This window comes from Natator depressus, chromosome 14 (assembly GCF_965152275.1).
Source record: "Natator depressus isolate rNatDep1 chromosome 14, rNatDep2.hap1, whole genome shotgun sequence".
NCBI classification, from domain to species: Eukaryota; Metazoa; Chordata; order Testudines; family Cheloniidae; genus Natator; species Natator depressus.
The window spans coordinates 43326970-43353175 of record NC_134247.1 but is presented as its reverse complement, the minus strand read 5'-3'; the positions used below and the strand labels follow the sequence as shown (position 1 = coordinate 43353175).

Genomic DNA, 26206 nt, shown 5'->3' with positions numbered 1-26206 from the left:
TCCCCTCTAACCTTAAGACCTGAGGGACCCCATCCCGGAGCATCTTAAAAATCACAGTTCCCAGACTCTGGAACAGGGGCTGCTTTGCCGGGCTCACCTTTCTCCCTCCGTCAGGTTGGCCGATGGGGATAATGAGCCTGGAGATCTCATTCCCGCTGCTCTGAGTGCTGCCCATGACCCAACTCAGCTCTTACTGTATCCCAGGAATGTCTTCATCTTCTGGGAGCCTCATGGCAGCAGTGGGATGATTTAACGGAGTCCCTTAGTCATGGGGCCTTTCTCTCTCTTTTCTTTCAGAGCCAGCGTCCTGGAATCGTCTCCTGGTGCGTGGAGTGGTGGCAGTGGTGGGGGTGCTAGTCTCACTATACCTATGTGGGTTTTGGAAAGGTAGAGGGAAAGCGTTTGCCTACCCGCGACTCGTCTTCAGGAAGCTGCTGACTCATCCCTCCCAGCAGCCTGGAAGTCCGTAGGATTCACAGGAATCTGAGCTCCCTGCAGTGTGTGACAGGGATGGGGCCCAGGTCCAGGGAACCAGAAACAGGAATCGAGACCCAGCCCTGGAGAATGGGGAAGGAGACCTGCTCATGGAGGACAGACGCTTCACCCAGGAACCCAGAGAAAGGGATCCATTAGGTGGGGACACGGATGTGGCCCAGGAAACTGGAGTAGCATTGCCAATCCTCCAGGGTGACCGGGAGTCTGCAGGAATTAAAGATTAATTGTCATGTGATAAAATCTTCAGGAATATGTCCAATTAAAATTGGCAACCCTAAACCGGAGTGGGGGGAGGGACCCATTAAATGGAGACGGACTTGGGCTGGGGAACCAGCTAGAAGAGCTGATCCCTCTTACGATGCCCCTCAACGGTGGGGACTAGACTAGGCGAAACTTTTTTCATCTAAACCTATTTTAGATTCAGCAGTTTGCGAATTCATATCCGGTCTGCTGAATTGTTCACGTCCAGACCCTCCCGCGAGTTCTTAAAAAGTCGAAGCATTTAGTTTAGACACTTTCCAAACAATCCATTTCGATTTTTCAGTTTGAAACAATTTTTTGTTTAAAAATGTCCTTCAGTTTTATTTTAAAAATTCAAAAAGTTACAACCCTTGAAATGTTCCTGTGGTTTGTTTGTTTTTTTTTTAAAGCTTTTTGGTTCATCAAAAAGTTGGAAAAATTTTAGTTTTGTTCAACCTGAAACCAGTCTTTTTCCATCTCTTTTTTTGGAATTGTCAGCGACCAAAAAATTCTGTTTGCCCAGCTCTTGGGGCGGGTGAGGATTTTAGTGGTTATATTGTGGGTCTCTGAGTCTCCTTGTTGCTCAAAGTTTTCTTACTGTAACAAATTTATTTGAGATGAGGGCAAGATGGGCAAAAGCTTCCTAAAAGTGTGGGGGGGCTGCTGGCACCCAAACTGTGGCCCAGCCCCTGTGCCACCCCTTCTCCTCGAAGTCCGGCCCCCTCAAAACGTCCCTTTCCGAGGCCCCCCCTCATGCCGCCTTTCTCCCTGAGCTCCCACTTCACGCTGCCCCTTGCCCCCAAAACACCGCCCCCCTCCCGCTCCCTTCTCTCCCCCCTCATCCAGTCGCTCACACTTATGGCCAGTAAAAACTGGTGGGCCCTGGTCTCCCCTGTTCCAGCACCCCTGGATGAGAGTGGGAGAGAATGAAGAACTCATTTCAAATATAACTCCCCCCCACCTCAAAAAAGCACAATTTGCCAGCAACAACAAAACGGGCGAGTCACGCTGTGTTGTGTGTGACATTCCCGTCCTGGGGTGGTTTATGTCTCTGAGAATGTGAACCCTGCAGGCCTGGGTGTTTCTCTGCGTCATGTGACCTCAGTGCTCCTCATGAGAGCCATTGTTTGTAAATGTTTCAGGAGCAGACATATTTATCATTCATGGACAGACAGACATTTATTCATAATTAGAACTGGTCAAAAATAGCAGGGGTGGGGAGGGTCATGAAAATGGAAGAAGAAACCAATTCCCCCCCGCCCCATATTCTTCAAACTTATTTGCAAATGTTTTTAATGATCAAATTTCTGTTTAGTTTTGGTGGGAAAAACTCCACGTTCTCTCTCAAGTGGGCAGGGAAATCCAAAATGTTTTTTTTAAAAAGGGAACTCTTTTCAAATGATCAATGTAATCCAAAGTGGCATTTTTAGTTCAAAGGTTGCATTGTGAGTGTAAAACCATTTTGAACCAGCTCTATTACTGTATAACAAGATGAGTTTATTTTTCATGCTGCATTGTTTGGGCCACGTTCCAAGTGGTATTTCAGTTTTTGCACCGCTCTTCTCTTCTTGCGTCTGCCCCTCTCATAAGCTGTGGCCTTAATCTCGGCCCTGGAAACACTTTAACGTGCATGTTTAACTTTAATGACTGCTGTGAATAATTCCATTTCAATGGGACAACTCTGAGGTCAGGTTTACGTTATGGCCCTAGATCGGTGTAACTACGTCATTTATTTAATTTTCTTTCTTTTATATGTGAAAGTTCTTGAGAGCTTAAAGCAGGTAAAATACATGAACAGGTTCGGACAGTCCAAGTTTATCAGTGCACAGTGACAGCAGAGATGAGGTATCTGCTAGTTTTCCATAAGTCTCTCAGGGTTATCCAGGATAACTTTGGGGAATCTCTCTCTTGCATCTGGAATGTTCCCTGAAAGTGTCCAAACAGCTCAGAGAGGCAGAACCATTCCCTGGATCCATTCTTCTAGCTGTCTTCCCCAGAAAGCAGTCTGGCAAGTGTTCCTGTCAGCCCACTGCTAGGTTAGAAAACACTAGAGTTTTCAGGTGCCGAAGTAGCCCTTTGAATCATGGTGAAATTATCCTCCCCACCACCACCAAAATTTGAAATGGTGCCCCTGAGTGCACAGGACCCTACCGTGCTCCCCCAAGAGGAGCTGCATAAACAGGCAACTCTGCAAGTTCTCTGCATGCCTCTGCAAGAGACCCCCATGCCTCTCCATTTCCTTGGCCACATGTATCCCGTCCCCATGCTGGCGGCTAATCCAGAAAAAGAGGGAAAGAGCTCATCACTGCGACCACCTGAGGGATGTGTTGGGGTGAGGTCAGCTGGTCAAAGCAGGCAATAGGGACAGAATCTGAGACTTGAAGCTCCTCGAGTGACCTCTGACCTTTCCAGACCTGCCCTTCAGTCAGACACAGTGATTCTAAAGTTTAATGTGATAGTAACTAGACCCATTTTAAACCCTTCACCACACAAGACAAAGCCCGTAGGATTCATCATGAACTATTTATTTCTCCTCGCCTGGATTCCTGCAGCCCCCTTGGAGCTTTCCCTCGTCTCTCCCAGGCTGGGCTCACTTGATTGCAGGAGCTCAGCGGAGGGTCCAGCTTTGCTCTTTCGCTTCCATTCTTCACGGCTTTGGGTGGCTGCATTTGCAACTGAGCAGCCTGATGGAAACACTGAGTCCTCTGTCCAAAGACTCCCTGAGAACAGGGGAAGGTTCGCCTGAACTCTCAGGAGTGGAGGCTTGGCCCATAGGGTAGGGTTACCATATTTGAACTTTCAAAAAAGAGGACACTCTGGGGGTGGGGGGGGGGAGTTGTAGCCCTGCCCCCTATCTACTCCCTCCCACTTCATGCCCCCTGACTGCCCCCCACAGAACTGCCAACCCACCTAACCCCCGCAGCTCCTTGTCCCCTGATCGCCCCCCCCCCGGACCCCGCCCTCTATCTAAGCCTTCCTTCTCCCTGTCTCCAACTGCCCCCTCTTTAGACCCCCCCACCCTAACTGCCCCCCTAGAACTTCCCCCTCACCTGGCCCCTGACTGCCCCGCCCCCTATCCGCACCCCCGCCCCCTGACAGCCCCCTGGGTCTCCCACACCTATCCAACCACTCCCTGTCCCCTGACTGCTCCCGCAGAACCCCCGACCCATCTAACCCCCCTGCTCCCTGCCCCTGACTTTGCCCCCAAACCTCCGCCCCATCCAACCTCCCCTGCTCCCTGTCCCTTGTCTCTCCCGACCCCTCTCCATATGCCCACCCCCTGTCAGGCTCCCCCCAGAACCCCTGACCCATCCAACCCCTCCTGCTCCCTGTCCCCTGACTGTCCCTTGGGACCCCATGCCCCTTCTCCAGCCCCCCGGCCCCCGTACCCTGCTGCTCAGAGCAGTGTGTCTGGGGTGTGGAGCCAGACACAGTGCCGTGCTCCCCCACAGAGCGCGCAGCTCCCCCCCCCCCGCCCCCAGAGTTCTGCATTGGGAGGGAAATCCCGGCCCTTTGGAGAGTTTTACAAATTCCTCCCGGAGGGCGATTTAAAACCCAAAAAACCGGACATGTCCGGGAAAATCCGGACGCATGGTAACCCGACCACAGGGACTCCAGGATCTGCAGCTGCTGCCACCTCTATGGTGAATCCTCCGACTCATCACCAACCAGCTCTTCCCCATTCTGCCAGCCGGCCCCACAGTCTGACCGTGCAGGAGAACAGAAACCCTTTGGGACAGCAGGAGAGTCTCCTCAATGCCGCACTCTTTGCATGGCTTCCCGCAGTCACCAGGAAACACGACTACCCTGCCCCCAGGAGTCTCTCAAGTAGCTGCCGGTGCAGTCACTGGGCACCCACTCGTAATGGTCTCGGGCAGTGGCATTGCAGAGGGAGCTGAGCAGACCGTCCCTTCTGTGACTTCCTGAATTGCTGCCAGGACTGATTCTCCTCTGCGCTAGAGAGAGTCCCCGAGGAAAAGCAGCTGTGGTAGGGGAGGGGGCAAGACAAGCACTCCCCCTGAGCCCTTGAATAGCAGGCAAGCAGGACTCTGGAAGCCAAGGGATCGGTGTGTCTTGCTGGGAGAGCAGAGCTGGAGAGCAGAAAAGGGCACTGGAGGAATTGTCGAAAAGTCAGTGTCATGGCCGGGTCATGGGCAGCCAGACCTAGTGGTCAGAGGCAGAGTCCACACTCACGAGACAGGAGTCGAGAGTCAGCTGGGTCAGGACACTGGAAGAGCAGAAGCAAAAGACCAAATTGTGTTCAGCACCTCAACTCAGATGGGTCACCCCGAGTCCGGATGCCAGGAAATCAAGCCTGGGGAGTGGGAGCAGGAACAGCCAACACACGGTCCAGAGGGGGCGGGGAGGAGCTCGGATGTTCAGACAGCTTCTTGTTCCTGCTGCTGGTTTAAGGCGGTCCTGGGGGCCGATTAGCTGCTCTGGGACTCTGCCAATAGGAGCCTCAAACTGGGTCTGGACTTCGTCAGTCCTAGGTAAGCAGTTTTTCGTAGGCTTCCAGGTGGCGTGCTGGAGGGTGGCTGCTCCCAGGAACCCTGCAGACCCAGGTTAATGACCCATGGGTCATGACAGTGAGTGATCTCTCCCCGCTCAAAGCTCCTGCACGAAACAGTCTCCAGGGTCCCGGACGCATCCTCTGAGAATAAAAAAACACAGTCATGAGGACAAATAGGCTATGGAACAGGAGCCCCCTCTTTGTTGCAACAGCCCCAAGTGCCCAGAAGAGTGGACGGTTCTTACCTCCAGGAGATGCCTGGGATCTTCCATCTAAGCCTCAATGGGACCCTTGTTTCTTGGTCTGACAGGATGAGATCATCTGTCCCCACTGCTCCCTGCGCTGGGCTGGCTGCAGCACACATCTGTGTAAGAGGCTGCGCCAGGGAGATGTTACAGTCAGGGTCCAGGCAGCCCAGAAGGAGAACAGAGGGTCTGAAACCAGAAGACGAAGCAATCAAATCAGCGGATTCGAGAGAGAGGTTTTGTACCCTACAGGGACATCAAAGAAGGTCTGTTAGGAAAGCTGAGATGTTAGTCTGGAAACTGCTAAGGCAAAGATTGTGACTTGTTAAGGTTCAGTTTAAGTCACTACAAAGTATGTTTTGTTTTCTTTGTCTGTTTGAAATTTGTCTCTTTCTCCTGCTTAGTTTCACTTACATCTCTTCTTTGTCACTGTGCTTCCCAAAGCACCTCAGCGTCGTGTGTTCGAGTGAAGTGTGAGTCTCCAGCCTACCCAAGAGGCTGAGCTGTGCCCTGTCTCTCTGAAGGTAGCGAATAATTTCTGAGCGGTGCTGGGACCAGAGTCCAAGGGCAGTTCACCAGACATCTCCTGTGAAGCCCAAAGAGACCAAAGGAGCAGGAGAGATTCAGGCCCCACTGATCCATGGGAACTTCCCACAGAAGAGGCTACACAGGGCTCCAGACACAGCCAGCAGGATCCCTCCCACAAGCTGGGCCATGTCCTTCCCCTCCCAGCCCCACAGCTTCCTCCCCACCCCAGCCTCAGGAACCCCTCCCACCCCCCTGCTCTCCCCACCCACTCTCCAATACCAGGCTGTTTCCCGAATGGAAGCAGGTGTGTACCAGAGTTCACTCACCGCTAGATGCTGGCCAGGCCTCGTGTCACCGCTTTCGAGCTGGGCTAGCAACCCCCCTGAGACTCACTCTTGCAGTTTGTTGGCTGGGAACTCAGCCCTCCAACCAGGTGACTGGCCTTTACTCCACTCCTTGCTGGGTCGTGCTCCTTCCAAACAAAGTCCAGAAATGTCTTGAACAGAAACAAGGCCTTCCACCCTCGTGGGGAGTTCTGCCTCAGCCTGATTTCGGCTCGGCCTGCCCTTCTTGGGTTTCTAGGGTCTTCTATGTCCCCTTCCTTAGGGACGGTGAGAGAACCCACTCCTACCCTGGACTCCAAATCCGGTCCAGCCCGGCTGACAGGTTTGCTGAGGGGATGGTGAAACCCCATTGCTGATCAGAAGGAGGTCAGAGTCTGTTCTCTAGGAGCTGAAGGTCCATTTGTCCTGCTGCGGGAAGTGGAGCTGGAGAGCGGAGATGTTAGGTGAAAGAGACTGCATGATGGAGATGGAGACTGAGGGATGGGAGCCTCCTCCCAGAAACGCTCCCAGAGAACAGGTTTGAGGAGTTCTCTGGGGAGCCTCCTGCTAAGAAAAAAACAAGGGTGGCACATTGATGGAGATGTCTCTGTCCCAGGGATGGGGGAAGCTCCCAGCCAGGCTATGCAGCAGCGATCCCATTTCTCCCCCAAGAAACCCATATGCCCAGAGAAGTCAATGGCTCTTACCTCCATGAGGGAACAGGGTCTTCCCTCTCAGCCTCTTTGAGAACTACCAGAGAACTGCTTGGTTTCCTCGGACAAGGGACCTGCCCCCACTGCTCCCTGAGGTGGTTCAGCTTCTGACTGCAGCCATCTGGGAGGCTGTCACACACCCCAGGGCCTAGAAGACACGGGGGGAGGAGGCTCCTCTTCATGTCAGACTCTGAGAGCCCATAGAGGGGCCAAAGGAAGAATAAAGGGCAGGAGATGAAGCTAGCCCTGAGCCTCTGTCCCATCCTCACCTCCTCAAATGTGGAGCTTCCTGAGCTTCAGTTGGGCAGACAGTCTGTAGCCCTGACACAAACGTCCTTCTGCGCCATATGGGGCAGGAAGATCTCTGCCTGGGAGCACGGGGAATGGGATGGGGGTGAGATCAAGGAAAGAGGGGAGGGGTATGGGTGGGAGGGAAAGAGCTCCTGCCCCAGATGAAGGAATTTGGGGGGCCGAGGGAAGGACCAGCTCCAAAGAGAGGGGAGAGAATTTCTGTAAGTGCCAGGGGCCTCCATATCCGCTTCCGCTAGCCCCGCATTTACAGTGAGACAGAGCAGTACCTGCAGCAGGGAGCGGGACTTGCTGAACAGGGAGGGGAACCTTTCAGAGCATCAGATGAGCCACAGCCCTTGCAGCGCCTCGGGCATCTGGTGCAAGTGCCTGATGATGTGCAGCTGGCCCATGATCTTGGCTGTGACATCCTCGTGCTGCAGGGGAACGAGAACATGTCAGAGATGGAGACACTCCCCAGGAATCAGGGAGGATTAAGGGCACCTGGAACCAGCACCATCATTTCCACCCAGCAACTGCTCATGTCTGAGTGGTGGATTCACCCTCCCGACCCCCAGGATGGAGGCTTGCTGTCCTCTCTAGTGACCTCCAGTGCCAACCCCCCTCCTTGTCGGGTGAGCTCCTGCCACCTCCCCATCCGTGCCCCTGACAGCTGTTCCACCTCCAACCCACCTGGGGACACCGCTCAAGTTCATAGAACCCTCTCCTCCAGCCCCACCTCCATCCCCACCCAGGTAGGGCAGGGAGGGGGCTCTAGCAGGGTGGCGGGGGGCAGGAGGGATTCTGGCAGCAGTGAAGTGGGATGGGGAGAGGTTGAGACCTTTCCCCAAGTCACCCCAGTGACAAAAGCTAAAGCCACAGGATGGCAGCCCTGGTGAACGGGGCAGGTCAGCAGTCCCTGCTGACTGAATGCTCCCAATCTCTCTAGAGCGGGACCAGCCCGACCAGCAGCAAGACCAGCTTCCCACCCCCATGTGCATCAGCCCTTGCTGGTCAGTCGCCAGCACCAGTCAGTCCTTGGCCTCCCAGGCTGCCAGGGATGGGAGCGACTCTCGATGGTGGCTCGGGTGACATGGACACTAGGCTATGGGGAAATGGGTGCTGCTCTGTGGGGCAGGAAAGGTTCCCAGAGGGCACTTAGGGGACTCTCCTGTCCTTCCCAGGAGTGATAGCAGAGCACCACATCCTAAGAAGAGAAGTCCATGAAGTCCAGAAGTCCCCACGAGGCTCCTTGCCACCAGGCCAGCGAATGGCGATAGGATGGGAATCAGGCCCTGGCCCCCACCCCAAGCTCCTGAGATGATTGCAGCTGCTTACCGTGACCCCCATCAGTTGCTGGGCTTCCCCCAGGAGGGAGTAGACCAGCACCAGCCCAGCCTGGCTGACACGCAACAGGGGGTCGTGGATGGCCAGCACTGCTGTCTGCAGGAAGGACCTCTTCTGACCAATGGTGAAGAATTTTCCAAAGACCTAAAACCAAGAGGACACGAGGCTCGAGCAGATTGGCCAGAGCCAGCCTCCAAGTCCTGGCGGTACAATGGCGTCCAGTGCCCCAAAGGGCGGGGAAGAGAGCTGCTGTGGCTAAGGCAGTTCATTCCCCAGGAGGCTTTCAGGGTCCCAGGGCTCAGGGAAGCCCCTTTATTAAAAGGTCGCAGATGCTGAGGGACCAAAGCCTCCAGTGGCTCTTTCGGGAGGGCAATTTCTGGCAGGGGCCAGGATGGGCTGGAAATGGATCTCTAATGTGTGTGAGCAGGCCCACTCTGCTGTGCAGGGCACAGAGACGACAGGGGACCCTGTGTTGCTTCCAGCAGAGAGATCTCCTGCATCTCAGTGGCTAGAGGAGTGTGTGTGTGTTGTGGGGGGCGAGGGGGTTGGAGCTGACAGACCAAAGGTCTCTTCACCCCAGCTTAGTGATATCTCTCGTCGCTGGGAATGGCCTCTGCAGCTCCTTGGTTTCTTCAAGGGGAATCCAACCTGCAGCCTGACAAGGACAAGGAGACTCATGGCCCAGTCCCCATCCCAGACGCTCCTCGGAGACTTTTCTTCCACTGCAGCAATTCAGCTTGTGGTAGGCGGGACAAGCTCACACAGTCTCTCTCACGGGGCGTCTGTGGAGCAGCGTTCTGTCGATGCCCTTGTCGATCGAGGAGCCACTCCAAGGCCTCCTCTGTGATGTTGTGGAAATCACCCATTTCACCTTTGACTCCAGTCTGGGGGCACTGTGTTACGGTGTGTTCGAAGGATTGGATATTCTCACCACAGTTGTGAGACGGGGGCGGGGGGGGTGTCTTTGATTTTCTACTTGTGCAGCAAGTAGCCGCAACTTGGGTCAGTGACAATGTGCTTCTTTGGAACAGTGGCTGAGGTCCAGATACTCTGCCATTCCCTGGCCGGGTCTGGAGACATGAGGGGGGCGCATGTGGTCCATATTGGCTCTGGAGCTCACTATGTCCCCTACCCAGTTCCCAGGTTGGGGCATTCTGCTTCCTGACCGGCAATGGAATTGGGCAAAGCCCACCTCCTTTCTCTGCTTCTATAAGGTGCAGGGAATTAAACAAGGGTCTGATCAAGCAATCGTGACTGACTGACTCAGGGCTCTCCTCTCAGACACTTGGGGATCAGCCAGGGGGACAAGGAGCAGAGAGACACCCAGAGCCATAATCCTATATTAACTCACCCACCCGGGGATCCTCCTTATGCCACGTAGCAATGCAGCCATGTAAGACACTCAAATCACGGCAACTAGCGAGGTTCCAATGAGGGACCTTTAACACCAGCCTGTCCCACTGGTTGCTGGATGAGGAACTCTGAGCTGGAAATAAGGAGTGGGCTCTTTTCCTGTCTCCAGGAGGCATCCACTGCAGGGAACCCAGCCAGCCCCACTCCCTGAGCTGTGTCGTGCCCTGGCACAGTGCCCTTACCTCCCCAACTCTGGCTGTATTCTTGTAGCCCAAGAGCCTTCTGTCCTGGTGCCAGTCATAGCACCAGAGATCTTCCGCGTCATGTATGGTCAGGCCTGGAAGAGAGAGAGAGAGAGAGAGAGAGAGACTTTTCTCCTTCTGGTTGCAGTTTCTGTGTCCTTCCAATCCCATTGGTGGCTCCACAGTGGAGTGGAGAAGAACAGAGGCAGAGAGAGACTTGTCCTCCAGCTGGGGTCAGTCGGAGAGAAATGGTCTGGGGTCCCATTATCCACCTGTGGTCACTCTCAGTCCCCTATTGGGTTCCGTGTCCCAGCTGGGTTCCTTACCCCTCTGTCGGAGCAGCAGCTGGTAGAGCCGGTAAGTCCCCTCCCTGGCCTGCCGGCTGATGTCCTTGTCTGAATCGCTGACAAATAGAGCCAGCTGGGCCACATGGTGACCCATCCTGGGGAACTCGGCAGAGATCTAATGGAAGGGAGAGGAGAGGGGACTCCATCAGCATTTTCCTGTTAGCTGCCCTGGGCCAGAGCGCTCCTTCCCCTTAGCCCCTCTGCAGGAGATGCTGGGGGAGAGGAGCTTGAGATCGACCCTTCATTTGCTCTGCTGCCAAGGGAGCCCGGAGCTGCTTTGGGATGCCAAGCAGGGGCTGGAGCATGGGCCCCTTAAAGGCCCAGGGACAACACTGAACCAGGACAAGAAGAACTTGACTCAAGCCTAGCTCACTCCCTGCTCTGACTCTGCCTCCCCATGAAGAACCCTCCTAAGCCACAGCCCCGGCAGCAGCAGATCCTGCAGCCCGCCGGAGCCAGCCCGCCTCCGCCAGGAGCCAGCAAGCTGGGGTCGGAGGTCACTTACGTCAAACTCAGGGAGGGTGACTGTGTATCTCAGCAGGGCTGTGCTGCTCCTGATGGCCCTGGCTCGCTCCTGGGACACCCTGGACACGACCCACAAGTTGACATGCTGTGGGGAAAGGAGGCAGGTCAAACTCAGTGGCCAGGTGCACCTGCTTTGCAAATGAGCCCCCCATGCCCCCAGCCCCAGGGGCCTGAGACATTCTGCTCAGGGGGGAATATCTGAGGCCTTGATGGCAGAGCTTTAGAAGGGGATTCTTTCCCCCAGGACGCAGCTTGTACCCTGCAGGTCACAACTTGTCAGCGTCTCTCTCGATTGGGATAATGTTCGGGGTCGGGGCTGGTCCCCTCCTCCCAGAACTCCTGATTCCTGAACAGTTCACCAGAAAGGAGACTGAACCCTCGGCCCTTCCCTGCTATGAAAATCCTTGGGGGGATGTAGGGAGTGACTGAGAACACAATCCGCCCAGGAATTTCAGAGCAGATCAGAGGGAAGGGCTGATTCCCTTGGATCCTCCTGTTTCTCTAGGAAGGAGCGTGTGCCTCTTCTCTGAGAACCATCTCCCAAATCTCATGGAGTGTGTGTGTGTTGGAGGGGTGGGGGAAGGGTGGGTTTTCAGACTCTCACTCCCCAAGACAGCCAGGAGCCCTGTGGTTAGTGCTCAGCAGAACCAGGCAGAGCTCCGGCTTGAACTCCCCGCTCCTTCCTCTCTCCCTCAAGAAGGAAGGACCTGATACTGCTTGCACTGACCTCCCCAACCAAGGACGGCCCACTGGGGACCCAGCTAGGAGGACACAGTAGAAAATGGATCTTCCAGTCTCTCCTTACCAGTCCTCCAAAGAGTTCAGGTAAAACGGGGCTCACCTCCAAGATGAAGTGGAGCCTGTCTGTGTCTGGGGACTCTGCCAGCAGATTCCCCAGCATGGCATCCAGGACCTCTGGGATGACTTTGTGCAGATCCTGCAAAGCATGGGTCAGAGTTAAGGAACCTGGGCCTACACCTGCCACAGGATGGGAAGAGGGGTCTCTGGGAAGCACTGGAGAGACTCCCAAACACATCTCCCGGCCTCTCTCCTTCACATCCCACTGCAGGCAATTCGCAAGAATTGATGACCCCTGGACCTTTGATCCATGAGCTTAGCAGGTCTCTGCAGAGGGCCTTGTAGGCAGAAGAGTATGAAACAGCCAAGTTGCTATGGATGGAAGCTGGGCTTCTGGGCAAAACACGGCTTATGGAAGAAAGAAAGAAAGAAAGAAAGAAAGAAAGAAAGAAAGAAAGAAAGAAAGAAAGAAGGAGTAATCTCTTCCCTGCTGGAGGGAAGGATCCAACCCTGCAGCTTGTTCCATCTCCGCTACCCCACCCCTAAATCTGGAGCTCCAGAGAATCAACGGAGCAGGGACCAAGGACCACTCTGGAAAAGTAAGAGGATGGAGGAGGAGGAGGTACCTGGATGTCGGTGGTGTCCTTCTCTGTGCCCAGGGTGAAGACGGAGTGAAGGGCAGCTCGCAAGAGGTGGGTCTCTAGGGCTGGCTCCAGGGCAGGTTTCATGGTGCTGGCAAGAGAGAGGAGCTGGCATTAGACTGTGCAGTACGGGGGTGGGACTGTCGCCAACACGGACACCAACCCACAGGGATAGAGGCACAGACTGGCGGGAATGGAAACTGAGGCACTGAGCTCGGGAATGACAAGGCCAAGGCGTCCCAGACAGACAGTGGCAGGACAGGAATAGCTCCTGTTCCCTGGAGCCTGCTGCCCCTCCTGTATCTGAGCCCGGGAGTGAGCCCATCCCCAAGGCCCCTGTCATGTTATGGGCGTGAAAAGAAGAGCCCTGCCAGGAAAGAGTGACCCTTCCCACCCCACCATCTCTGCCAGAGGTGCCACTCTTGGGAGGTGACCTGGGAGGGACAGTGACGGTGACTCCCAGCCTTGGGCCTGAGCAGCACTGGGGTGAGGGGAGCCGGCGGGGTGGGGGGGTGGGGCTGTCTCGGTACCAGAGGTTGCCCACTGCAGCCAGGGAGTGGGCGAGGACGGCGCTGGGTGACGAGTCGTCGGGAAGCTCCTCGATGAGCTCCTGTGAGACGCGAAGCAGACAAAGGAGCATGTGAGATTCAGGCCCGACTGACACCTCCCAGTGAGGAGATGACACAGCCAGTGCCCCACATGGCCAGCAGGATCCCCCACCACCTCCCGCTCCCCCGATTCCTTCCTGCCCATCCGACTTGTCCCCCTTCCTGGATTCCTGCCCAGCTCACTCCCAATCCCCTTCTCTCCTCCTCCCTGTCAAAACTGCCCTCATTCAGCCCCATCCCGACGACTGAGCTGGGACCATGTGATTCCTTGTCCCCCACTCTCAGCTGCCCCCCAGCCCCACAATTGCCCCCCTCCCTCCAGCTGCCGTATGGCGTGTCTCACTCACCACGATCCTCTTCACCACAGCCGCCTTGCAGCAGCGCAGCTCCAGCGTGTCCTCCCCTCTCTCCCGTGCAGCCAGACATGCGGGGTAGATGGCCTGAAGGAACAGGAGCTGCTGCCCCTCATCCTGTACCCACCAGGAGTGGGGTATAGTGAGAGAGAACCTGTTAGCTAGGGACCTTCCTGCCCCACCCACACCAGCTCCAGGGCTCAGGCCTCAATGGGGGATTGTGGGGACCCGCCTATTGTCCAAATCCCCCACCACTCCTACACAAGCAGGATCAGGAACTGGGACAGTGCCTGTCGGGGGAGACGACCTCGGCTGTTGTGGGACAAACACCCCCATCTTGGGGGTCCCACATCATGGATGTAAAAGGGCCCCATTGGGGTGGTGGATCAGGAGGGACAAGACCCTCGGCAGGGGGTGGGGATGCTGGGAAGGGACAGGGCAATCTTGGTTCCAGCCCAGGTGGGGAACATTTGTACCTTATGTCTGCACTGGAGCTGCTCTCGGATGACCTTGAGAGCAGCTTCATCTTTGGCCACGTCCACCCCTTCCTCCTGCTCCAAATCCAGGGGGCTCCCTGCACCAGGGAGGGAAGGACAGGGGTGTGGTGGGCAGAGCAGGATTAAAGACCCCCCTTCCCACCTCAGGCACCCAGGGCAGATGGGGCCCCAAACCTCCCTCTCAGGGATGCCTTCAGCCCCCAACAGCTGCAGAAGCCCAGAGCAGAGCCCCCCTCCCCTGCCCAGGACCCCATGGGTGGTGCCTGTTCCCCCCGCCCGGATCATCAAGGACCAACATGGCAGCAGCTCTTCACGCCCCCACCCCCAGGTCCCCGTGTGGAAGGGGCAGCTGTGTGACGACTGCTGCTGTCCGTGGGGTTTGCGGGGCTCAGGCCAGACACCTGGGCTGGGGACCCCCCCCCCCGTATCCCTGGGAGAGCGTCTGGGCCCAGGGTGTTCACATCCCGTCCTCAGCCCTCCCGGGGCCCAGCCTGGCTCCTCACCTGGAGCAAAGCAGTGGCGCCCGTCGGCCTGGCTGCTGCCAGAGGCCCAGGTGCTGCCGCTGTCCCAGGCTGAGCTGCCGGTGCTGGGACAGGGACCTTCCCCCTCCTGGCCGGCGGGGGCTGGAAGGGCCTGAGAGACCGGGCAGGGCGAGGCCTCCTGATGGGAACGAGGGCTGGGCTCCTGGGGCCGCTGCTGCCCACACAACCAGCCCCAGAGCCACCCTGCCCGGCGCCCCTCCTGGGCTGGGTCCTGTCTGCCAAACCGCAGCCTGGGCCAGCTCCACCGGGGCCTGGTCGGGGCCGCTCCCAGCTCGGCGCCTGCGCCGGGAGCCGGGTTCCTTCTCCAGAAGGCCGGGCACTTCCGCCGTCTGGCCTGGACGGGAGCTGCTTCCCCGCCAGCGGGGACGCAGGGCTTGCTCTGCCCCTTGGGAAGACGGCAGCTGCTTCCCTCAGGCTCTGGGGCCACCTGCAGAGCCTTCCTCCGCAACATCCGCAGGAGCCTGGCCATCCTGGAACCGAGCGGGGAGCAGGGGTGAGTCTGGGCTCAAGGCAGCCTTTCACTCATGGGCCTTTTCCGTCCCTCCTCCTCCCTGCTCCAACCACAGCAGCCCCCTCTGCCCCCACAGGAGTGCAGGGAGAGCCATCTACACACACGGGCAGGAGTTCATTGCGTGATCTGCTCCCAACGTTCCCCCTCGTAATCCCTGCTGCTGCAATATCCAGGAAGTCTCATCCTTTTCCAGCAATGGGATCAGTCCCAAACACCATCGGTTACTCTGGACAAGCAGCCCCCTCCTGTCGTCCCAGGCCACTCTCCCACCCAGGCTAGAGAAGGAACAGAAGCCAGGAGTCCGGACTTCTCCTGGGATACCATTCCCCACGTCAAAGTCACAAAAACCCTAGGCACAGGAAGACCAGGGCCCTCCTCGTTCCCCCTTGATTTCCAGGCTTAGCAGCTCACAGGGTCTGGCCCAGCTCAGAGACTCTCAGCCTGGGGAACAGTGTCCCACAAGGGAAGAGCTGGGAGCCGCATTGCTGGAACCTTTCCAAACACACTGGAGACAGCTCTGGAGAAGCCCCTGCCCAGTCTAAGAGTGAGGGGCTCTTGGGGGCTGTTTGCAAATGAAATCCCCCTTTGGAGATAGTCTCTCCCCCTGTTTCTGCCTCTCCCCAGACAGACAGGGGAAGACACCGAGGAACTCGAATGCCACTCACTTGCTCTCGGTGATGGTATGATGGATGGCGGATGTTCAAGGTCAGCAGACGTCCCTCGCCCTCCTCCTCACTCCCCAAGCCCAAGGCAGGCTGGAGAGGGTGGTGACCTCAGGAGTTACCCTGCCCAGCCAGCAGGCAGGGTGATGACACGAGGGCGATCGACTGGCTATGAAAACAAGAGTCTGTCTTATTGCCAAGGGATCGAGAAACTCAGCCAGCAGCAGGGGGGTGCAGAACACTGCCCTAGGGCGGAGGTGACAGCGCCTCCAGGATCCTGACATCCCAGCACTTTACACACCTTCCTGGAGCCTCCCAACCCCGCTGGGCTGTAGCGATGGGACCCCAACCCTACTGACGGCAAACGGGCCTCAGCTACCAGCTCAGGGTCACACTGAGTGTCAGAGCCATGGATGGACCCCTTCACTAACCACTGCCGCACACTCCCTCCCACAGCTGGCAATTGCAACCAGGCCCTAATGTCTGGTCCCCCTGCCTTTGAGAGGGAGGGTCACTCCTGCTTCCATTGCTGCCTCTTGATCTGTGGGACTTTGGGCAAGTTGCTCCCACTCTCTATGGCTCTCTGGGACTCACATCCCTGAATGGGCTTTAAAAAAGACAATGGTTAAATTTTGGCCCCAACTAGTTTCTCGAGACTAGCCATTTTAGCAAAGTTTAGAGTTCTTGACATTCCACACCTGGAAACATCCCTTTCTCCTTCGGAGACGTCCTTAACATCCCTTATCTCACCCAGGCTCACTGCTGCCTGGAGTTAGAGAATTGACCCTGTTCCCATTGGACCTACCCAATGTGTCACACAGCGAAGCGGTGACGGAGCCAGAAAGAGAAGACAACAGTCCTGACTCCTGTTCTAGCTAACAGACAACAACCCCCCGGAGGCAGGGATAAAGCCCAGGAAATAAGGTGTGAACATTTGCATGGAAACTGTTTTCTGTCAGAAAATCCATTCAGACGAAACCACTGTGTTTCTTGAAATCGTAACAAGTAGGATGAAAATTCTTTGCAAAAATATTTGTTTGCAAAACAAGAGCATCTCCTGTCCGTCACAGTGCATTAAACTGTCTCATCGTACACAAAGGGGAGACACTGTGCTCTAGAAAATTAGACGAGATGCTTCAGTCTGAGCTAAGTAGTTGCTGCTTTTCACAATTTCAAAACAATAAAATAGAAATCAAATCGAATATTAGGTCATAATCTGCTATGGCTCAGTGTGATAGGACACCCCCTAGTCTGCACTGCTCTGAGTTACACTCTTCAGTGGATCCCCAGCATCCACCCATGGCGAGGTAGGTGGGAGAGGATTGTTATTCATACTTGACAGAAGGAGAAACGAAGGCTAGAAAGGAGCAGTGACTTGTCTTAGCTGATGCAGCCAGTCAGTAGCAGAGTTGCTCTCAAATGAGCTACAGACCAACAATTGTTCATAGTAATTATTCAGCAATTATTTCAGAAGAATTGGAATGTTCGAGAGGATCATGAACTGCTCCGAGACAATGAATGGAGAGCAGCAACTACATTGGTCAAACATCTAACTGGTTGTGACTTATTTGCTTGGTCATAAAAGAGAACAACAAAGACCAGAGTTTCCTCCCTGTCAATAGCCCCCTCCTCAGCCAATCAAGGTTGAGACTTTGAGGGGTGGGAGGCTAAGGGTTCTCATCAAATAGCCCAAAGAATGGCCCTGGTCACCACCGAGGGGATCACTCTCGGAGCACTAGTCCAGGCTCACCTCTCTGTGAGGGCCTCCCACAACCCCCCCGCTCCACCCACAGAGTTCCTGGTGGTGGGAGGAGAGCAGAGGAAAAGGACAAAGGAAGCAAGAAGAGAAAGGTAGGAGGGACAGAGGAAAAGGGAAAACAAAAAGGAGAAACCCCAATGTCCCCAGTAATTCTAAGGGACAAAGTCCTAGGTCGGAAATAAAATGCTGCCCCCACAATCCAATGTTTTCCTTTCCTAAAAATCAGCTGGCACCTGATGGATCAGACTGAACAGGTTCCAAACCTCTCCGAGGCTCTTACCTTCTATACAGGGACGTCTGTTTTCGAGCAAAACCACTAAAAGAAAAGGAGAAAACTCTGAAGAGGGTCCTCCTTGCGCTCACGAACGTGCAAGTGAATGCTCTCTCAGTCCTCCAGGAGAGACCTCGAGAAGGAGACGTGCTGAAGCAAAGCCACAGGGATCTCCGAGGTGGCCCCTGTCCTGCACCCCTGTCCTGCCTGGCTGATGTCAAGATCTCTCTGTGAGATCATCGCCTCCCCACCACCTTTGTCCAATAGGCTGAGGTCCTGCCAAAGGCCCTTGTGATGTCACTGCCAAACCCACCCCTCCCCTGCAGTGCTGATGTCCTGCCCCTGTCCAGCGACATTGGATGTTTGAGCTGCTTCCCCTGGATCACCCCACTCAATGACACTTCCTTGTGGGGTGACACCGACTACATAGTAGAACACAGAGGTTCTTCCCCAGGCCGCAATTAGGTTTTCACAAGTTAGTCGACTTTATGGCCAGAAGGAACCGTTTGAACATTTAATCTGATCCCCTGTGTATCCTAAGGCCTCCTGTATGTCAGAAGAGCTGGGCTTTTCTTTTACTCAAACATTTTCCAGAAAGGCATCTAGTCTTTATTCGAAGAGATCAAGAGATGGAGAAGCCATCATTTCTCTTAGTACTTTGTGCCAATGACGAACCACCCTCTTACAAATCTGGGTCTTATTGTCATTATACTTTTTCTGATTTCTGCTTCCATCCATGAGGTCTTGTCATGTCTTTCTCTGCGACATAAAAGAGCCCTTTTATACTCAACATTTTCTCTCCATGAAGTCAAGCAACTCACTTCTCATTCTTCTCTTGTATATACTAAACAGATTGAGGTTTTTCAATGTCTCATTATAGGGCATCATCCCCATCACTCAGTTATGAATCTTTTCTGCACCCTCTCCAATTGTTTTAACATAATATTCAAAATGTGGACACAAGAACTGGATTCAACATTCCAACATCAGTCTCACCAATGCCGTTTCACTTCCCTTTCCATCCTCACTACTCTATTCATCCAAGAATGGCTTTAACCTTTTTTACCACAGTTTCACATTGACAGCTCATGTTGAGCAGCTCGTCCACTATGGCCCTAAAATCCTTTTCAGGGTCACTGCTTTCCAGCGGATTGTCCCCAATTCTGTAGGGTGCTGCCTGACTCCCTTGTTACTGGAGGTATGGGGTTGCATTTGGCTTTATTAAAACCTAATTATTTAGTAAGTATTTTAGAAGAACTAGCCCATTAGAGAGAGAATCGTGAATTACTCAAAGACAATGAATGGAGAAAAGCAGCAAGAGCAATCAAATACATGTTTGGTTACGGCCTATTTCCTTGGTCTTAAAAGAGGGTAACAAAGACCTGAGCCTCCTCCCTCACAATAGCCCCAAGCTCCCCCAATCAGCATTGAGACTCTGAGAAGCAGAAAGCTGAGAGTTCTCACCGGATGTGCTGGGTCACCACTGGAGGGAGTCACTCTTAGAGGACCATTCCAGCCACATGTCTTTGGGAGGGCCTCCCGCAATGAGAGTTGGAGTGCAACCCTCCCCCGCCCCCCCCTCTGTCCCCAACTCCACACGCACAGACAGGTCCTGGTGGTGAAAGGAAAGCAGGGGAAAAGGACAAAGATGCAAGAGAAGATGAGAAAGGAGGGAGAGACAGGAAAAAGGAAAACAAAAAGGAGAAACCCCAATGTCCCCAGTAATTCTAAGGGACAAAGTCCTAGGTTGGAAATAAAATGCTGCCCCCACAATCTAGTGTTTTCCTTTCCTAAAAATCAGCCGGCACCTGATGGATCAGACTGAACAGGTTCCAAACCTCTCCGAGGCTCTTACCTTCTATACAGGGACGTCTGTTTTCGAGCAAAACCACTAAAAGAAAAGGAGAAAACTCTGAAGAGGGTCCTCCTTGCGCTCACGAACGTGCAAGTGAATGCTCTCTCAGTCCTCCAGGAGAGACCTCGAGAAGGAGACGTGCTGAAGCAAAGCCACAGGGATCTCCGAGGTTGCCCCTGTCCTGCACCCCTGTCCTGCCTGGCTGATGTCAAGATCTCTCTGTGAGATCATCGCCTCCCCACCACCTTTGTCCAATAGGCTGAGGTCCTGCCAAAGGCCTTTGTGATGTCACTGCCACACCCACCCCTCCCCTGCAGTGCTGATGTCCTGCCCCTATCCAGCCACACCGGATGTTTGAGCTGCTTCCCCTGGATCACCCCACTCAATGAGAGTTCATTGTGGGCTCAAGCCGACTACACAGTAAAACATCAGAGGCTTCTCCCCATGCAACGCTCAGTTTTTCATAAATTAGCAGACTTTATGGACAGAAGAGACAATTAGAGCATGTCATCTGACCCCCTGCATATCACATGCTTTCTGTAGAGCATAGGAGCTAGTTTTTGACTACACACGTTCCAGAAAGGCATCTAGTCTTCATTAGAAGACATCAAGGAGGTGGGGAATTCCCACCACTTCCCTTTCTAGTTTGTTCCTTTGGTGATTTATCCTCACGGTTGAATATGTGTGCCCTCCTTCTCATATGAATTGGTCTCTTTTGAGTTTCCAGCCACTGCGTCTTGTTATGCTTTTCTCTGCTAGATCAATGAGCCCTTTAATACCTGATAGTTTCTCTCCATGAAGTCACTTCAGCACTTCAATGACGTCACCTCCCGATCTTTTTTATCATCTAAACAGGCTGAGCTCTTTCAATAGCTCACTCGCAGGCATTTTTCTCCAGCGTTCAAAATGTTTCCTTGCTTTTTGCTGCCCCATCGCCAATATTTCCAAATCTTTTTTCAAAGGTGGACGCCAAAACTGGATGCAGGATTCCATGATCAGTCTTCCGCATGGTGTGTCACCTCCCTATGCGCCTCACTGCTCTTTTCATACATCTAATGATGGCTTTAGCCCCGTTCACCACAGCATCACCCTGGGTGCTCTTGTTGAATGGCTTGCCCAGCATGGCCCCTAAATCCTCTTCACAGTCAGTGCTTTCCTGGATACACTTCCCCACTCTGTAGGTGTGGCCTGCATGCTTTGTTGCTAGCAATAGGACCCTTCCTTTGGGTATTTTCAAACTGGTTTTCTTTGAATGGGTCCAGCTTCTCAAGGGATCCGATTGCTCTGTGTCACTGCCCTCTCCTCATCATTAATTACCACTTTGCTACTATTTTATCACCCACCAATGTTAGCAGCAGTGATTTTTTATTTGGGTTGCAGTTGATTGATATTTATTTTCAAGAATTAGTCCCCGAGAGCCTCTTCATATCCCTAGTGCCCAGAACCTGCTCCACACAGCACAGTGAGAAAAGGCCGCCCAGCCCAGCTGTGCCATAGGGGCTAAGCACAGAACAGCCTTAGGACCTTGTGTCATCCATTGCTTCTGAACAACATGTGGGGGGTCATCAGCTTACAAATACACTCTAGACCGGTAGCGTAGACAGGCCCCAAATGTATCTAAGTGTCCCGCTTTGAAAAAGAGGAGAGAAAAAAACAGAACCTTGAGTAGCTTTATTTTATAGTCGGTGGAAACTGAGGCACAGAGAAGCAAAGAGATTTGCTCATGGTCAAAAAGCCAGGAATAGAAAAAGGCAGATCTGCTGATAGTCAGTCCTGGGCCCTAGCCGTGTTTGTCCTGGCCTCTCTGCTTCAGCTCCAGTAACAACCCGAGTCGAGGTTTTCTTCGTCTCCATGTCCTTTAACTTCACGTCACTGCAGAAGAAAGATTGTTTCTGACCAGCTGGCTCTAATGCATGTCGATGTCTTTCCAGAAGATGTGCTCTGGCTCAGTCACATGTCACTGGTTTCCTGGAGGAAGCGCTCGGTGACGTTCTAGGGCCTGTGTTACACAGAAAATGGACAGAATGGTCCTTTCCGACCATAATTTTTTTCTTTCGCTAGGAGGGTAACGCTGGACATTTTCTCTCATTCACTTTCCTTTGGAATAATTTCAATCCAGTCCAAAGGATTTCCTCTTCCATTGTGTCTTCAGCACCTTTCCTAGCAAACAGTTACTGTTGGAGCACAGGTTTCCAGTTTCAGGCTGTCCCAGGGTGACATGGCCATGAAAGGGGTAGTAGCTCAACTGAACCTATCCCAAGGTGAAGGGAATAAGTGCAGGGGCAGAAGGAGAGGCCCCGAGACAGGACAGATTCTTCTGCTGGGCTAAGAGTATAGTTGGATAGATTAACAATATTGCTGGGTGGGTTGAGGGAACCGTTGCTGTGGCCTTTTGTGGCATGCAGTAGTTTAGACAGTTTAGTGTCCTTTTTCTTTTGTAGAGAAGCAAAGTGTGTGTTGTAAATGGCTTGTCTAGTTTTTGTAAAGTCCAGCCACAAGGAGGTTTGTGTGGAAGGCTGTTTTTTTATGAGAGTATCCAGTTCTGAGAGCTCATTCTTAATCTTTCCCTGTTTGCTGTAGAGGATGTTGATCAGGTGGTTCCGCAGTTTCTTTGAGAGCGTGTGGCACAAGCTGTCAGCACAGTCTGTGTGGTACGTAGATTGTAATGGATTTTTTTACCTTCAGTCCCTTTGGTACGATGTCCATCTGTTTACATTTGGAGAGGAAGATGATGTCTGTCTGTATCTGTACGAGTTTTTTCATGAAGTTGATAGATTTCCACTCCATGCGGCTAAATGCAGGGCCTTGCATAATGACAGGTTTCCGAGTAGCAGCCGTGTTAATCTGTATTCGCAAAAAAGAAAAGGAGGACTTGTGGCACCTTAGAGACTAACAAATTTCGTTGAGCATAAGCTTTTGTGAGCTACAGCTCACTTCATCGGATGCATTCAGTGGAAAATACAGTGAGGAGATTTATATACGCACAGAACGTGAAAAAATGGGTGTTATCATACACACTCACTTCAGATGAGCTATTACCAGCAGGAGAGGAGAGGGGAGGGGGGGAAAAGAAAACCTTTTGTAGTGATAATCAAGGTGGGCCATTTCACTCTCACAGATCTTGGGAGACAGGCCAGTCCTTGCCTACAGACAGCCGCCCAACCTGAAGCAAATACTCACCAGCAACCACACACCACACAACAGAACCACTAACCCAGGAACCTATCCTTGCAACAAAGCCCGTTGCCAACTGTGTCCACATATCTGTTCAGGGGACACCATCATAGGGCCTAATCACATGAGCCACACTATCAGAGGCTCGTTCACCAGCACATCTACCAATGTGATATATGCCATCATGTGCCAGCAATGCCCCTCTGCCATGTACATTGGCCAAACCGGACAGTCTCTACGTAAAAGAATAAATGGACACAAATCAGATGTCAAGAATTATAACGTTCATAAACCAGTTGGAGAACACTTCAATCTCTCTGGTCACTTGATCTCTGACCTAAAAGTTGCTATATTACAACAAAAAGACTTCAAAAACCAGTCTGTGCCCAGGGCAGAGAGGCCCTTCTTTGCCCCTTCTCCCCCCGTCCCACCAGTCTCTGCCCCTGCTCGCCCAAGGATTGCAGTGGCTCTCAACTTTTCCATACTACTGTACCCCTTTCAGGAGTCTGATTTCCAGACCCCAAGTTACACCTCACTTAAAAACCATTCGCTTACAAAGCCGGACATAAAAATACAAAAGTGTCACACAGCCACTATTACGGAAAAATTGCTGACTCTCTCGTTGTTACCATATAATTATAAAAGAAATCAGCTGGAAATGTACATGTCGGTGTGCACTCCATGGAGCAAGATGAAGAAGTCACTGTCTGGAATGTTGGTTCGCACTGACGTCACCAGGGCTTTTAGGCCGCCCCTTGTAAAACTAGGCCAATAGCGAGACGAGCAGAGGCGGACGAGGGTTTCCTGGGGCCCTGGGCCAGAGCAAGTGGACCCTCCTCCCGCTCCGGGGCTCCTGCCCCTTGTCCAATCAGAAGCAATATGCTAATAAGGTGTATGGTCTCCCCCGTGCTGTGTAGTTTCATTCTCCTCGCGGCTGGCTTTTTCACGCGCTTTCCCTTGCCCGAGCCATGGGGGAAGACATGATGTGTGTGAAGGGGGGACTTGGGGCTCCCCACTCAGTTAATGCACAGAGCGGGGGAGATGGAGCAGGGACCTGCCTTGCAAAGGATGCTGCAGCCATGGAGTCCCTGGAGGACGTAAGCTGTGATCTTCCTCCAGAGCAGTGCCCTGGGAACCTGACTCCCACCCCGGCTCTGCAACGGAGGGACTGGGGTTAGGGTGGAGACGGGGGGTTATTCTGAAGATCCCAGTGTCCTAGCAGCCCTGTGATTATTTTTACAGCCCCCACAGGCAGGCTGCAGGGCCTCGCAGTGTCTGTGAATGACGTACGATTTGTACTGCAGCCGCTGTTGAATTGTGTGTCCATTCTTCGGCCACAAACTGAGATGGAATATTTTCGTTCCCCCCAAAGTGAGGTGTTGGGTTAAGGGGAGACTGGGGGGCCGGGGGGATTGCCAGGAAATGAACAGGAGCTTTTAGACGTGCCAGAAAACCCAGTAAAACACCCAGAATTGCTCCCCAGTCGGGGGGACGTCCCGCCTTTCAGAAAGGGCTCCTGTTCTCTGGCAAATCCTCCCTTCGGGGCACAAATCAACCCCGTGAGCAGACGCCACTTCTCCCTTCCCGAGGAGCCTGGCTCGGAGCGCGGCGCGCATCGCTTGGCCTCCTGCCCCGGCCCCTGCAACCTCTGGGGTCCCATGCTCGTGGCTGGGGGGGGTGTTACGGCAGCTGGGGGGGGCAGGCTTCTGGGGGACAGGGCAGCCGGGGTCTTTGCAGGAGCCTTCGCGAGAGAAGCTCACCCCTGAGCAACCCGACCGATGCGCTCGCCCCTCGGGCGCTGCGAGCCGGAGCCGCGAACAGGCCGCGTGGCCGGGGAGCTCTGGGGTGAAGGGGAGACGGTGTCGGACCCTGCATCGGCCTGGGTGCGGCGGGCGGGCTCGCTCGGCTCGTAACTCCAGCAGGAGAACAATGCTCCGCCCCCAGGGTGATGTTTCAGTTGATGGGGGGGCGGGGGGAGAGACACCTTTCAATCTGCTTGAATGCTCCGGGTGCCGTTGTGATGCGCTGTCACCCCCAGCGCCCCTGTCTTCTTTCACTGCATCTCTCCCAGGGGGTGGCGCAAGACCCAGGCTGTGGCTGCCTTTGTCTGTACCCCGCTGGCCGGGTTCCTCTCCCTTCTTGGGGGCAGCGGTGTGGTGGCCGGGCTGGTCCCGGAATGTGAGAGAGACAAGGCGGGGAGCTGACAGCTTTTCTTGGACTAACTTCTGGTGGTGAAAGGTACATACTTTGGAGCTCCACAGAGCTCTTCTTCGGGTTTCCTCTGATGTCCTCCCCCAGCCCTGAAGACGAGCTCTCTGGAGCTCCGAGTTTGTATCTTCCACCACTGGAAGTTAGTCCAGGAACAGGAATTACCCGGCTGGTCTTTCTCTTTCCTTGTTGCCGTCCTCCTCTTTCTCTCCACCCGTTTCACATCAGATGTTCAGGCTGGGAGCTCTTTGTGGCAGAGATCGTCTTACTATCTGTGCGCAGCATCCCCAGACCAACCCCTAACCCGATCCAGGACAGGAACCTCTCAGCTCTACCCTATTTCTTTCCACTGCAGTCCTGCCTCAGGGATCGAGGCCCCATTGTGCCAGATGCCATCAAAAACACATCACAAAAAGACAATCCTTTCCCCAGGGAGCGTGCAGGCGAAGCACAATAAGTAATTCTCAGCCGATTGTGCAGAGGAGCAGCAGTGACCTCTAGTGGGAAGAGGAATTCCCATTGCTGGAGCACAGACAATCATAACAACAGTGTAATAAAGAATACAACTGCTCGAGAGGTTGGATCCCAAAGGGCTTTACCAACCAAGCCGTACTTATGGGAATCCTTCCCCCCACTACTGACATGCAGCCACCTCTGGGGTGAAACTCCACAACTGTTCAGCAGCACACAACACCGGCAGACGATGTCTTAGGGGAATGGTTGAAGCAGAATCCACTCGCCTATTGGAATTTCACAGGGCATTTGAGGGAGGCAAATTGGAGTCCCCCGAACTGTCATTTGAACCGACTCAGGTCTCCCCCATTAAAGAAGAGCCATAGGATTTTTTATGACCATAATGGGACCTTGCTTTTAACTCCCAGCTGAATCCTGACACCAGCAGAGATAACAGCGCCCCCAGCGGCCAGGTTGAGTCTCTGGGTTCAGTTCTGCCCTAGTCGGGGGTGTCATCCGTCTTATTTGTTTCAACACTGAGTTTCCCTTGAGGTTTCCCATTGGGAAACAGCCTGGGTCTGTCTCTGTTCAGCTTTTATAAGCTCACACGGGCAAACCTCAAGGAATTACATTTGAATGCACCAAGCCAAAGATTCCTACATCGAGCCCAGAACTTGTGACTGAGTTAGAGCAGATCGTTCGTAAGAGAGCAACT

General features: G+C 53.9%; 2 protein-coding genes and 1 long non-coding RNA gene across 3 annotated transcripts in view; all 3 read right to left on the bottom strand.

Moving 5' to 3' along the window:
- Positions 1–26206, bottom strand: part of LOC141998061 (killer cell lectin-like receptor subfamily F member 1) — a 93379-nt gene that overhangs the window by 1773 nt on the left and 65400 nt on the right. The gene's annotated exons all lie outside the window — the stretch shown is intronic.
- Positions 4236–6745, bottom strand: LOC141998605 (uncharacterized). The gene is made up of 4 exons (XR_012641860.1): positions 6348–6745; positions 5908–6079; positions 5494–5739; positions 4236–5389 (listed from the first exon to the last, which is right to left on the bottom strand). It is a non-coding gene; the product is annotated as an uncharacterized LOC141998605 (long non-coding RNA).
- On the bottom strand, positions 7449–12938 carry LOC141998543 (maestro heat-like repeat-containing protein family member 7). Its single transcript, XM_074971406.1, has 8 exons — positions 12584–12938; positions 12001–12096; positions 11140–11244; positions 10614–10749; positions 10288–10382; positions 8684–8836; positions 7636–7782; positions 7449–7543 (listed from the first exon to the last, which is right to left on the bottom strand). Exons 1-7 carry the CDS (start codon positions 12683–12685, stop codon positions 7687–7689), a joined length of 783 nt encoding a protein of 260 aa, XP_074827507.1. The 5' UTR covers positions 12686–12938; the 3' UTR covers positions 7449–7543; positions 7636–7686.

Coding starts and splice junctions, on each gene's coding strand:
- LOC141998543 (XM_074971406.1), bottom strand. CDS start 12,685: ATGAAACCTGCCCTGGAGCCAGCCCTAGAGACCCACCTCTTGCGAGCT. Junction 10,750..11,139: donor TCACCCTCCCTGAGTTTGAC/GTAAGTGACCTC, acceptor CCCTTCCATTAG/ATCTCTGCCGAGTTCCCCAG. Junction 10,383..10,613: donor GCTGCTGCTCCGACAGAGGG/GTAAGGAACCCA, acceptor TCTCTCTTCCAG/GCCTGACCATACATGACGCG.